The sequence below is a fragment of the Semicossyphus pulcher genome, unplaced genomic scaffold (genome assembly GCF_022749685.1).
Source record: "Semicossyphus pulcher isolate SPU_LCO1_2020_fin unplaced genomic scaffold, fSemPul1.0.p SCAF_2, whole genome shotgun sequence".
In the NCBI taxonomy this organism is placed as follows: Eukaryota; Metazoa; Chordata; class Actinopteri; order Labriformes; family Labridae; genus Semicossyphus; species Semicossyphus pulcher.
In genome coordinates, this window is record NW_027211693.1 from 17,270,552 (window position 1) to 17,284,662 (window position 14,111).

Here is a 14,111-nt window from a genome sequence, read left to right on the forward strand (position 1 = left end):
ACACGAATTACATCGTTAGAGGGCGTTACAACCGCAACCCACAGGACCAGAGAGGCAGCTAGATCCATGGTGTATCCTCAAACAAAACCGTTTGCTAAAATGATATGAATATGCGTAAAGCTTCTACGTTCTATTTTACATAACTTCCCAGGTAGTTCCGTATTCGTAACTTTGCGTTAAAAAAATATATTTCCGTAGATATGATGAGCAGTTGACTTATTGGGTAACGTAGTTCGTAGACGAACTAACGTTAACACAGGAAAACCCACAGAAACTACATTTCCCTTGAGGCGTGACGCAAGTTGAAGACGGAAGTGCGTGAGTTTCCGTGTGGAAAAAAGTTCTCATAAGTTGTTTTCATGCCAGTGTAAAAAAGTCACGTTTCTGGCGCTTGTCGACTCTGCTGAAGCCGTTTAAAGACACCAAAGGTAATATTAACTTTACACTGTAAAATGGGAGCTACAGCAGAGAGAAGCTAAATTAAGTTAAGCTAACTCCGGAGTTACGCTACATCTTAAAAGATTGCATTAGTTTCATAACATTGGCTTCTTTTAACGACTTACAACTGCTAGGCGTTAGCTTTTCAAGTTTTTGTTTGAGTACAAGAATACATGCACGTTAACATCTATTACTAAGGTAGTCTGTTTGTTGTTATTGGCTTTATATGGCTATTGGGCTTCTTGAATCATCTCTGTTATAGTACTCGTTTTAGCTTAGCTATGCTGCTCCAAGCACTGCCAGCGTCACTAGCCTCGCTATCAACGTTAAGTGGCAGTTGCTAAAATAAAGCAACGTTGATTATGGAGAGGGTGTTTACACTCTAGTTGCTCTCCTGTGGTTTTTGTTCGCAATAACTCGCAGGCAAATTACAAACATTTTCTTTGTCATAGCTGCAGGATTATTTGCTTTCCTGCATCAGCTCGGTCCAGCACATTCACTACATAGAAATGCCAGGCATGCTGCTGCTGCGTGCCACACCTTTTGAGGTGTACAGTTTTTGGTGAAAGGAAAGACAGCGAGCTTTGGGTATTATTACCACAGATGAGCTGTTATGAAAGCTCCTCCCTGTCTTACTCATCATGGGAGAGGAGATCCTCTCAGAAAGAACAACAAAGGGTTTCTTTGAAGCAGCTAAACTGAACATTGTATACTGGAGAGAGCATGCTGAATCCACTAGCTAGAGGCAAAGCAGCATGACACCCATAAAGCATCCCACAGCCGGCGTACACAGAGCTAAATATTGTCAGATGGAAGAAACAGTGAATGTCTCATCTTTCAGACTCAAAGGCAACATCCTATTTTCTGAGTAAAGAGCTCTGAGCATGTTAATGCAATTCTCAGATGTTAGACACGCTTGAATGAAAATCAGTCGCTAAGAAAAGTGAAATTGGAGGAATTTGTCCTTCACATACAACTAAAGATTATTGTTTTATTGATGGATGATCTTATGAATGTATTTTTTCATTACAAGCATAAGTTTTATAGGTAACATTTTTTAAGTAATTGGTTGATTTTTAAAATCATCTATCATTAAGAAATGTCAAAGATGAAAAAATGTGATAATTTGCTGCTTCATGTCATTGTAAATAATATATACTTGGGAGTTTGGGCTGTCAGTTGTCACTTCAGACATGTTTCACTTTTTGTGACAATGGGGAGCTAAGTCTAATATTTTAAAGCCCTAATAATACCAACCTTGTGTTTTCTCTGTGATGTTCACAGGAACCATTCAGGATGAGGAGTCAACCAGGACCAGTTCAGATCGTCAAGGTGTGCAAGGAGGATCACTCCTTTGCTTTGGACACAGAGGCTTTGGCTAAGGTTCTGTTGGCTCCGGAGGTCCGAGACAAACATGTGGTGGTGCTGTCAGTGGCTGGAGCCTTCAGAAAGGGCAAGAGCTTCCTGCTTGACTTCATGCTCCGTTACATGTACAGGAAGGTGAGTCGACCTGTAACTTTAGTGTTTGACATTATATCAAGCCAAGTCATGTTCTATATTTTTTATATGCACAACAATCACTCTGAAGCACACTGTCGTTGGCAATATAGTCCTCCAGCAATTCTCATTGAAAATGTCTAAAAGAAAATAGTGCAACACAGAATCTAAGACGTGAACATAGTCCAAAAGTTTTGAATAGAAAAAGGAACCTCCTCCAAGACCATTGGCCTCCCCACCCCCAACATCTTGAGTTAACACCAAAGCCGTTGCATGCAAAGCAAACACCAAAGCACATTACACCCCTTCACCCATTCTTCACACTGCTCCCACAAGTTGAAGAGAAAGATCATTGAACTGGAAACAGGCTCAAACTAGAGTATTGTCCTCCTGCAATAATAGTATTTTCCAAACTTGGACCCCCTTTCAAAAATGTTTACAGCCAAGTACCCCCCACAGCAGGGAAAAATATTTTCCGTATGGAAAAAAAAGCTTATAAAAAGAGGAAAAATGCTCTATAATTTACTTAACAGCGATCTTGTAACTGAAAAACGCTTCATAAAGTTTGCTGACTTCTTGCTGCTAATGGCAAATTTCTCCCACAAAACGTAGAAATCCTGGGGAGGGTTTGAAACAAGCATTAAGATGTGTTAATCCAAATACTGACTTTATTTTGTTGTCTCTGTTTTTGTTTGTTTTATTCTTTCTCAGCATTTTCAGCTGTATGGTTTGCACATACTAATCACCAATCCACTTCCTTGATTTTTTTCATTCTGTATCAAAACAACAACGTAACAAACAAACATAAAACTGAATGTGATTACATTTGTTGTGTCAATAAATACAAAATGGGGCAAATCTAACTTACATTATCATTTAATATTAAACTTATTGTAGGAAAATTATTATAAGACAAATGCATGACTGATATTTTTTAAATAAATATTTTTACATCAGAAGTATCCCCTGCAGTCACCTTAAGTGCCCCTAGAGGACCCCCATATAAGACACATTGTGGTATGTGAAATGTGTGTATGCACTGTGTGTTCAGGTATTTGTGTTCTTATATGGAGGTTTTATATCTGACATGTGGTTATTTGTGGTGTATAATGTATTTTTGTTTTCATGTGAGGCTCTGCACAGACTGTGGCAACAGATTTCATTGGAAAAGGACAACAAAAAAATCTATCCATAGTTCTGTGAGAAGCGGATTTACAGAATAAAGTGGACCGGCACAGTGCAAGTTCCCTCTCCGTATCAGTCTATAGTACTCAGAGGCCAACATCCCCTAACTAAAGAGGACTTATGTGATGCTGACATCATGTCATATTAACTAATGAGGGCTTTATAGCAGGGAGGTCACAGCAGGTGATTCTGCCATGCGTGTTGAATAGTCTGTTGCCTTGTATAAAACAGTCATAGCACATTAATGCCCTTCCCTTCTGTAACATGTGAACTAACTAGTTCACTGAACAGGATCCATTTGCGCGTTAACTACAATATTAAGGAGTGGAGTCAATGAGAAGCTAACCTTACTCTTGGTACAGCATCTGATGTCTTCATTGATAAATCCCATTGACCTTTGTTTCTCCATGACATTTGCTGTAGTTTCACCATCGGACCAAACATTCACTATCATCTAATCTCCTAGTCATCCATCCATGCAGCAGTCAAAAGAAAAGCTAGCAGAGGAGATTATTATGTCCTGACTGAGTTCTACAGTCCACTTATTACTTTTCTCTCTTGTAAATAATTCATATCAGCTGGAGTTTCTATTAATAATTCAGCGTCAAATGTCTGCGGCTGCTGCTTCTATATTCTTCAGTGTAATTGGAAGAACATGACAAGGCATGTTTCTAATTTTAAATAAGCTCAAGGGTTTAGAGGCACTGAGTTTCTCATCTAAGCCCCGGCCTGCCCCTGATTTATCTTGAAAGCATAAAATGTTTGTCTGCAGGGTGATGAGAACTGGTTGGGTCATGATGAAGAGCCGCTGACTGGGTTTTCATGGAGAGGCGGATCAGAACCAGAGACGACAGGCATCCAGCTATGGAGCGAAGTTTTCCCCGTCACAAAGAGCGATGGGACAGAGGTACTACGGAGTATTTATTAATGCACCGTATGTAGGCCTGTGTGCTGCTGCTGAGTTTCCATGGACTGTAAACTATAGTATTTAAAACTTTTTAGTACATAATTATATTAAATCATTTCAATGGAAGGGCTTTATTACAGTTGGGCCATTATTTGATTTCTTTCCCCTCATATTCTTCTTCTACTGACCTGTCCAACCTTCACTTTTATTATTTTATTTGTATGTTGTGCAGAATAGATTAACTGAAGATTCATCAGCATTTTTTGTGATAAAATGCTTAATTGTTAAAGTAATTAGTCAAGTGTTTTATGTTGATTATTTGCCTCCTTTCTCTGTTTTATGCAAGTGATTATTTTAGTGAATGAGCTTGAATTGTTGTGTTAAAGAACAAGGAACCTGAAGATGTCACTTTGGGTACTGGGAATCTGAGTTTTACACTCAAAGCTAGAAATAAATACATTTAAAATTAAAAGTAAAATGCACTCAAGTGTTTTGACATTTTACCCTGATGCAATATATTATCTATTAGTTGAGTGTATAATGTGTCCTGTAATTAAGGGAACATACCTTAATGAAGTGTGATTAAAATTTCATACTACTTTTGCTTTAATTTGTTGATAATGTGAAGAACATATTTAATTATAATAAAATAGGGCTAGAATTTTAGGAAAGAACATAGAGTATCCTCTCTGGTCACACCCTGTGTTCATGTTAGTTGCTGTGTTTGTCTCTGTGCGCCTGTAGGTGGCAGTAGTGTTGATGGACACTCAGGGAGCCTTTGATAACCAGTCCACCGTGAAGGACTGTGCCACCATCTTTGCCCTCAGCACCATGACCAGCTCCATACAGGTGACTGATCTCATCTTATCACTGATTTAAGAAATGCTCATTGTCTTCATTCTGATGTTTACTTACGTAGTTTCTCTTTATAGATCTACAATCTGTCACAGAACGTACAGGAGGACGATCTGCAGCAGCTACAGGTCTGTTTGTGGTGGTATGACACGAGTCAACCTGACGACCTTAATCTAAACTGTCTGCAAAGTATGTTTAGTTACACTGAAGAGAACACTGGTTAAGATAATTTTATTTAGTCTAAATTAGTGTTAGATTGGGTTTTCTGTGTGTGCCTGAAGTGTTTATCACAATAGTGTAACTCCTCCTCACAGCTGTTCACGGAGTACGGCCGTCTTGCCATGGATGAGATCTTTTTGAAGCCCTTTCAGGTACGAGAAAACCACAAGATTTGAAACACTGCTGCCAATCCTGTATATGTTTTTTTGCTTTGTTTGATGTGTAAAACCTCTTTCTTTTCCCTCCACAGTCTTTGATGTTCCTGATCAGGGACTGGAGCTTTCCCTATGAATATGTCTACGGCTTTCGAGGAGGCAATGAGTTCCTGGATAAGCGGTTACAGGTACAACATCCATCTTGTGGATTTGACAGAAAATGACGCTCTTAAATACCGAGTTTCGCCTTATTATTGTGTTGATTCAAAGGTTAAGGAGGCCCAACATGAGGAGCTGCAAACAGTGAGAGAGCACATCCATTCGTGCTTCACCAAAATCTCCTGCTTCTTGCTGCCTCACCCTGGGCTGAACGTTGCCACCAACCCTTCCTTTCAGGGACAACTTAGTGGTAAGATCCACCGTTTTCCAGGCTGTTTAACCTCGTTTAAGGTTTGCGTGTAGCAGACTGATACACTGAGTGCCTTGTGTGCGAGTTTTGATATATTTATTTCGTCAGATGTGGCCCAGGAGTTCAGAGAGCAGCTGCAGAGTCTGATCCCCAAACTGCTGCATCCGGATCATCTGGCTGAGAAGGAAATAAACGGAAACAAAGTCACCTGTCGGGGCCTGCTCGAGTTCTTCAAGGTGAAATCTTTTCCCTCTGTGTGTTTCTGCTGAACACGCACACGTTTCTCAAATCTAATATTGTTTTTATGTCTTACCAGGCTTACATCAAGATTTACCAGGGAGAGGACTTGCCAGAGCCAAAGACTATGCTCATGGTATTTAAAAAGATTTACTGAATTGTGTTTATTGAGAATTATGTAGCATGGACGGTGTGTAACAATAAATATGTACATTTAGAACAGAACAATGAACAATACAAGTTACTACATATACAACAAACCAAGATGCAAGAAGTCATACATAAATTGTTAAATGGTTTTCCACATTGTGATGGCTTTTATGTGTAATTATTATTTCATCATATTGTAGTTTAAGTTTAATGGGATGGGATCCTGGAGAAGCCCTGACAAAGTTGTTTATAGTCCCACACGTGAATATTAGCCAACACAAATGATGTAAAGCTTTAAAGGCAAACAAAATTGCTCATACAACCTTTAAAGATGAAGAAGATAATAAAGGACAAATGAAAACATGTTCATCTCCTGAGCAGAACACACTTTTGGTCCACGTTAGGATCCCATTAAATGCTCAAAGTCTTACTGGGACTAAAATTCATGGTCCAACCAAAATGTCACTGAGCGCCTGGGGAGCCTGACTGTGCAGGCAAATCTGAAACTCTACATGACATGAATTTGGGAACCAGGCACAATTTCTCCTGACAAGTAGGGGCATGGATAATTTTCACTTTTTTTGTTACACATTAACACATACGTGTTTGTCTCACCAGGCTACAGCTGAGGCAAACAACCTGGTAGCCGTGGCAGCAGCCAAAGATCAGTATAACAAGAACATGGAGAAGGTGTTTCATTTTCTACTGTTTTCACTCTTTTGTTATTCTTTATTAACAGAGGAAAATTCTGTTATATTTTAATGCAAAAATATGTAATGTTCTTGAAATCCTGATGACCATGATTTCCTCTCTAAGGTGTGTGGGGGAGACCTGCCCTACGTGTCTCCTGAGATTCTGGAGGAGAAGCATCACTTTAACTTCAAAGAGGCTCTTCACGCCTTCTCCTCCACCAAGAAGATGGGTGGACAAGAGTTTTGTGACCGCTACCAGGCACAGTTGGAGAAGGAGCTGGAGGAAACGTGGGTGTCATTAAGCAAGCACAATGAGGTATGAGACTGTCCCATGATCATGATCTGTAACCTTGATGTCTGATTTATAGTTTTGACTTAAAATAAACATCGGCATTGCTTTGCATCGGCGTGTGTAAGTAAACGTGGCCTATTTTAAACGTTATTCTATCTGAGGTAGGAGTTTACACACTACTACATTTTTAGGGTTTCACCAGCTGAAATAGTTCCAACACAGGCATAAACTACGACTTAAATTAGGAACTTTACATGTTATTGGTGCAACCAAACATTGACACAACTTTAGTATTAAACTTGTTTCAAAGAAAAGGGTCCATTGTGGACTTTGTACCCTAGCTTGAGAGAGAACTTAGATGTAGCCAGTGCAGCAGGATGCTGAATATCATACAAAAACACACTGTTACCACTTAAAATGATTCTGATTGTGATATATTACTGTTGCATGCAATGACATTTGTCATTAGTATGATTTAAAAAGTGTTTTAATCACCGTTTTTCTCTTTGCTGTGAAAGTCCAAAAATCTCTTCAGCGCCTTCCGGACCCCTGCCGTGCTGTTTGTCCTGGTGTGCCTCCTCTACGTGCTGTCAGGTGTGTTGCTCTTCATTGGCCTCTCCACCTTCGCCTTGGTGTGCGACTGTACGCTGGGTGTGGTCATGATGTCCATGCTGACATGGGCCTTCATTCGCTACTCTGGCCGGTACCAGCATGTGGGAGGAGCCATCGACCAGGCAGCAGGTGTCGTGTTGGAGCAGGTGAGAGTAACGAGGCAGATGGCAGCGGTCAATTATTATGGCCCGGTGTCTCTTGTATTAGGAGCAACCGTTTTGTCTTTTTTTTTTATGCAATACCCATAAATGTCACTAGAGGGAGCAATTCATGTTGGGAAGAACACTAATGGCACCCAGCAATCCCACAGTGAGAGAAGGCAGCAGTAACTTTTTGGCTTCAGTTCTTGTTTATAGCATCATGTGCTGTGAGGCATCCACAAACTACATATGAGCCAAACACAGTTTGAATTTAAAATGCTACCTGCTTTGTACAAATCGCTTTTAATCCTGAAACAACTCGAGAAAAACACGGCGAGACTAAGCACTCAACTGGATTTTCTTGCTAATGAAATGTTAGGCAATTAAAGTAACTGACTGGTTTCCTGTCGCCTTGTTTTTGTGTTATCTCATTTGCTAACTGTATGAGAGAGTGTTCAAACACAAGCAAAGGCTGTTATGGTATTGAGACACTTTCCTCAATAAGATCAGGTCTTATCTGCCTTTGAGATGAAGGCCAGTGCTCATGTAGCTGCTTAATATCACAGGTCAGACATGTGGCTGCTGGCCAACTGCTGTGTCCACAAGCTGTGTTCCTTTCATGGTGCCTTCGGGCTCAAACAATCCTCCAAGGCTCCTTCTTCTTCATTGCATTTTAAAAATGCTTTAAAGATTCATTACTCGATTTTCAGCCACAAGGGGGAAAGTATTCCAGGTAATGTGATAATGAAGATGTAGTGTAAATATTGATATAACCCCACACTCTCGCAGTCCATCCTGGAAGACTTTGATAATGTTGAACTAAGGAGGTAGCTGTGTGAAGAATGAAAAAGAGAAGAATTTTTACCACCATTCACCTGGCATGAAAGGGGTGCAAACATCAGATCATCTGTTATTTTAAAGTTACAAAAACTGGTGGCACACGTGGATTTTTCTAGCACCCCGTCTCTTACATTTTGCTTGTTATCTGTATTAAAGTTAGATGTTTACTCCTGCTAGATGCCTGAAAATGTTCACCAGCTATTTGCTTACTTTGTTTGTCAGTGTTTGGTGCTGTATAGGTTGCGTAGAGCAGGTTTATGAGTGTTCGAGTCCGGAAAATACTTAATTGATACTTACTTGATTTGACGCTGATAAAAGCAGTGAGACTGACTCACAGTGAATATGAGAGCAATAAAATCAAAGCAATGAGCTTATAAAGGCAACAAAAGGCTGCAGAGTTGGATATTGATACACATAGGGAGATTTTCAAGTTCCAAATATCTCTCATTATACATTTAATGTTTGTATTTTTGTATCAAATGACCCATATTCAACTCACGGTCTGTAACGTAAATGTATCCTATCAGAAGGGATTTAGTGTTACTAACTAACCCCACCCATCATTAAAAAAAATGCGCAGCCCACAGAGCAAAGTCGTAGTTCTAGTCTGTTCTCTTAACCTTCCTGCACAGGTGAGGGAGGTGTGTCTTGTCCCTCTTTGGACATGTATCAATTCGCTGTATGCCCAGTTTAAACTGTCCAATCACCTGTTCAGTGTTTGATTTAAATCCCTGAACCTGGAAATGCGTCACATTGCTAAAGCCAAAGACGCTTTAACTTCCCCAACTCTAACAGTCTGTGTTGATAGTAAGAATTGTTATGTAGAGCCTAAGAAGACATAGAAGTGCATCCAACATCAACGTAGCACAATAGAAAATTAAACATAACAAATGCGAGAGTCTGAAAGCCCCACTAACAGCCCTCAGAGGCCGTTCAGAGTTCACTCTATTACTTGAGCAGAAGTGGTTTGTCACATCGAAACCACTCTGCCTGTCAGGGTGAAGTATATGAAGGATGGCTCAGAGAATTCACTGAATAAACCACAACATCAAAAACGGAAGTTGGCGAGCCTTCAGTCAAATGACTTGTGTTCCTTTTTCTCCTCTGCTTTCAGGCCACTGTTGCGATGAACAAGTCGAGAGGTGTGAGCACCGGTGTCCAGAAGAAATCCAGTTAGAGGACCTCTGAACCTTCATAATCTTGATGCAATGCAACCAGCACACAACACAAGCACACATTCAGCACTAAAGCCTTACCATGCCTCCCATTGGAACACACATGCAGCTAAAGTACATCCGTACAAGGTAAACATATGATGCCAATTCACCAGCATCTTTATTATGCACGTTACTGTGCCTGGTAAAGCCCAGGCTCTTATAAAGGTGACTGGATTCAAACCATCCACATCCCTCTGACTCATACTGCATGTCTTCAATCGACACTGCCATTACTTTACAAGTTTACAACTGGTCTTTAAAGACAAGTCGATGTTTACCTTTAAACTTACATTAATATTTTCTATTCCAGCCGAATGCATCTTAACTTAGCTTTACATTGTTGAGACAGGGGAAGTCAGGGTGCTTTTCAAACAAAGCTTTGCAGTATATCTTTACACAACTGCCTTTTAAAAAATGCTGGCTTTAAAGCTTGAACATTTCTATTCTTTGTGGCTCTATTTTTTTACTTTGTGGCCTTAAAAACATTCCATTCAGTTTGCTGACTTGCTTTATATTTGATATAAACTAGCATTTCTAAAAGAGTGACCTGTCACTACTTTTTAAGGAGGCGAGGAAACGCACTTTCTACTTAGCATAGTAGGTTTTGGTAGCTGCATTTAATGAGAGTTCAGTTGAATCTCATTTATTTCAAGTACTTTGCTGTTTATTCTTGATGGAAATGTGTTACACTTTTTATAATACTAAATATTAGACTCTTCTAGAGAAATCAAAGCTAAAACCTTGTGTTGCGCAAAGTTTTGCAAAACTCCAAAGATGAGACGTGATGAGAAAACTCAAAGGTGTTGAATGACCACCAAAATAATACTAGCGCCAAGTCAGCCAAAGGGTTAGCTTTAAATATCTGAATTATAGTTTGACCTAGTTCTCTTATCACTTCAAACCTCAGTACATTTAAGCTAAAAGATATAGCTTAGATAGATGCATACAATGCACAAGTAACAAGCAGGATAGATAGAAAACAAGTAATATGCAGAAGAAACTTGTTAATGAAACTAAACTTGAAATTTGTTAATGTTTGTACCTCCAAAGTTATTCCCTGATGTTATGCTGTTACTGACCATTCAAAGCCTGTGCAATCATATGTTGCCTTTTTCACATGTAATCATCTCCCCAAATGTTTAACTCAGACTCCAAGGTAATAGTCTAAAAAAAATAATTTTTGCATACAACAAACTTTTTCCTTTTGGTGAAATAGTCTCTATACAGGGCTTCAGGCCAGCTTGAAACAGTTGCGTGTTTGGGTCAGAGCTGTGCTTTAAATGTCTTTCACGTAATGGTTACATGACATTAAATAAAACCATTTACAGAAAGGTAAAGTAATACATTTTGGCTTGACCTGTTTCCTAAACCCTTGTTTACCTGCAGCAATTTAACAAATCAAGCGTTTTTTCCCCAAATCAGTCACATAGGGAATTAAAAAGCTGGACTACACAGTGGATTTATTAGGTCTTACTTTCCATTGTGGGGCCAAGCAGGGCTTCTGGGGCTAACTCAGAATGAATCAGGCATTGAATTAAAGGACTCTGATTACATTCAACCATGCCCTACATCTCTGATTATGATGAAATGCAGGTTCTTTAAAAAACGCTCGATAGGAGAAGTGGAATAGCACGCATATAGTTTTGTGAAACCGGGCTTTTAAAATGCCAAAAGATTGTCTGACCAGAGTTGAAGCAGGATCCTGAAGTCTGTAATAATTTTAGATTGTGAAAAGCTAAATATATATTCTCTGTGCTTTGATGCAGAGTGTAGACACAAAAAGCGTCTTAACAGTGCTTTAATCTCAGTGATTCCATCATACTGTAGGTATTAGTCATAAGAAAACAGGGCCAAACCACAAATGTGGAGGATGAGAGACTTTCTTGATTTCCATGATTCTGGACCGTCGTGTTACACATTCCATGTCTGTCTGTTTCCACGAGAGGAGGAAACTTCAAGATGTTGTACAAGCATTTTCTATTGCACTTCCCCTCCTCTTCGGTGCTTTTTGCACAAAGCTCGTTCCTAAAGAGGATAAATGCATGCAATATTGTAATAACAGCTAATGTACTCATGTCCTGCAGGGCTATGGGGGCCTTGACTTGAGAAATGCTGTTTTATAAAGAATAAACAGAGCTTGAAACTGTTTGTTCGTGTTCCTACAATTGTTTTAATCTTTTAGTCTTAGAAGTACTTACAGTTTGATTTCTTTATATTGAAAGGCTTTGCAAAACCACAAAAGTAAAAACTGTTCTTTGCCAGGACTGTTGTGAAGGATGGATTACTAAACATTTACTTAAGTATAGTCTGACTGATCAATTATGGGTATTCCTTTATGTGACATTTCAGTTTAAATCATTTTCTTGTTTTAAGACTCGGTCTGTGTATGCTGGCATGGAAACCTGCTCTCTTCTAAATATCAGTTGTTTCAGTTATAATCTGAAACAACTTTTTGTGTCCTTATGCTAACGGCTTTACTAAGTCGTTATCAGGAGGCAACAAAGCTTGTTTTCTGGTGATAAAGATTTGTTTTAATCTTGAGAAAACACAATTTGAAAAATGACTCTGGACATTATCTGCTATATACTGCACAAAACTGAAAATAAGTTGTATTAACTGTTGACGTCTCTTGCAACACAGATCCACCATCATTACAAACACGTGCTTTGTGGTAAGTCTGTGACAAAATTAATATAACTTTACTTCCTGTTTCACACATTTGAAGATTTAATTTTCATGTTTTATAGCAGCAATATTTCCTTTGACTCAGATTACTTCATACTTCAAAGTAATTGTACAGAATAAAAAGCAGCACAACAAAATACAGATTAACAATTAACAGATAGTGTAGGCAGTGGAAAATGCATATATGAAAAATGAATAATTGTACAGTATCGAATAATAAACCATTATGCTATATGTATAGTATGATGGGATATAGCTGTCACATGTAGCCTATGATTTAAACATACAGACTCAATTTGTATGCTACATTATTAATGTAGCAAATAAGCTATATGTATAATGTAAACAATGAACTATTATACACTACAACAGTATGAGCAGTAACAATAAAGAGCATTTACAAAAGGGTGAGTGAAACTACTGTATGTTATATGCAGTAAAAACAAAGAGCTAGCATTGTGAAAATAAGCTATGCTAACATTTAAAATCCCTTTCAGTCAAGTTTGAGAATCGTTTTCTGAATGTAGAGGCTACTGAAAGCCACATTTGATGACACGTATGAGATCATGTGTTTCTGATCTAACTTAGTGTGGTTTTCTTGTTCGTCCACATAATGAATGTAGGTCACAGTTTACAGGCTTTGTGTTTACAACCACAGCGCCGTTACGTATCATCACCCACACGCACCACAATAAAAAAAACAGCACTGCCTCCGTATGATTGACCTATATTATACCGGCAGCATCATATTATTCTCCGGATAATTGTGTGGATTCAGCTCCCTGCATGATGTGTCATTCTTGTCCCTCATCTTCCGCTTCTGCTCGTCTCCCACTGCCTCTCATCCTCACACTGACCCCTCTCTGTGTGAGCCTCTCTCTCTCCGCTTCGCGAGATGCCGTGTACAAAAATCTGCTACAGCGAATTTGGTGTCCCTTGTTTCCTTATATGGTGATCAGCGTCGCGGCCCGACCCTCCTCGTGCTGAGAGCGAGGCGCGCGCACTGACCGCCGCCGCTCACCGTTCGCTTCCATATTTGGAAGTGAGTCCAACAAAAACCGCACGGAGGGGAGGGGAGAGACATGGGGAGAGAGGGCAGAGATGGCGGAGAATTTCCTCCCATCCTGAAAACCGCTTTGCGCCTGGCTGGTTGCTGAATGTCGGTGAAAACAGCGGACTTACTGCATTACTTATTAATCTCTCCTCACGCCATTGGTGTAGCCTAATAATTAATAGCACGTATTTGAAATTGAAATTATAGCATTACAAAGGATATATTCATTGTGTATTGTACAATGTGATACAATAAAAACAAACAAACAAAAAAGGTATAGCTGTTAAAATATGTGGTCTAACCAACGGATTTATTTATAATCTTCGTGCTTACGCAATTATAGGCTACAGCAACACTAATGCAGCAACATTAAATCTTTCTACTAGTTCGTATCATTACCAGGGTTTTGTAGGTTTATGCAAATACAACACAAACACATATTCCCATCATGCTCTCCGCTGGTGTGTTCGTTTTGTTTATGCATGCTGGCCGCCACAGACAAAGGAAATCATATAATATAAGAACGC

At 39.3% G+C, this 14,111-nt stretch overlaps 1 protein-coding gene across 1 annotated transcript; it reads left to right on the top strand.

Moving 5' to 3' along the window:
* The first annotated feature begins 336 nt into the window (after positions 1–336).
* atl3 (atlastin 3) lies at positions 337–12,017 on the top strand. Its single transcript, XM_069669919.1, has 14 exons — positions 337–428; positions 1,723–1,938; positions 3,893–4,027; positions 4,772–4,876; positions 4,960–5,010; positions 5,197–5,253; positions 5,352–5,444; positions 5,527–5,665; positions 5,774–5,901; positions 5,982–6,038; positions 6,671–6,742; positions 6,869–7,060; positions 7,555–7,794; positions 9,743–12,017. Exons 2-14 carry the CDS (start codon positions 1,735–1,737, stop codon positions 9,803–9,805), a joined length of 1,536 nt encoding a protein of 511 aa, XP_069526020.1. The 5' UTR covers positions 337–428; positions 1,723–1,734; the 3' UTR covers positions 9,806–12,017.
* Positions 12,018–14,111: the final 2,094 nt, after the last annotated feature.

Coding starts and splice junctions, on each gene's coding strand:
- atl3 (XM_069669919.1), top strand. CDS start 1,735: ATGAGGAGTCAACCAGGACCAGTTCAGATCGTCAAGGTGTGCAAGGAG. Junction 5,254..5,351: donor TCTTTTTGAAGCCCTTTCAG/GTACGAGAAAAC, acceptor TTCCCTCCACAG/TCTTTGATGTTCCTGATCAG. Junction 7,061..7,554: donor CATTAAGCAAGCACAATGAG/GTATGAGACTGT, acceptor TTGCTGTGAAAG/TCCAAAAATCTCTTCAGCGC.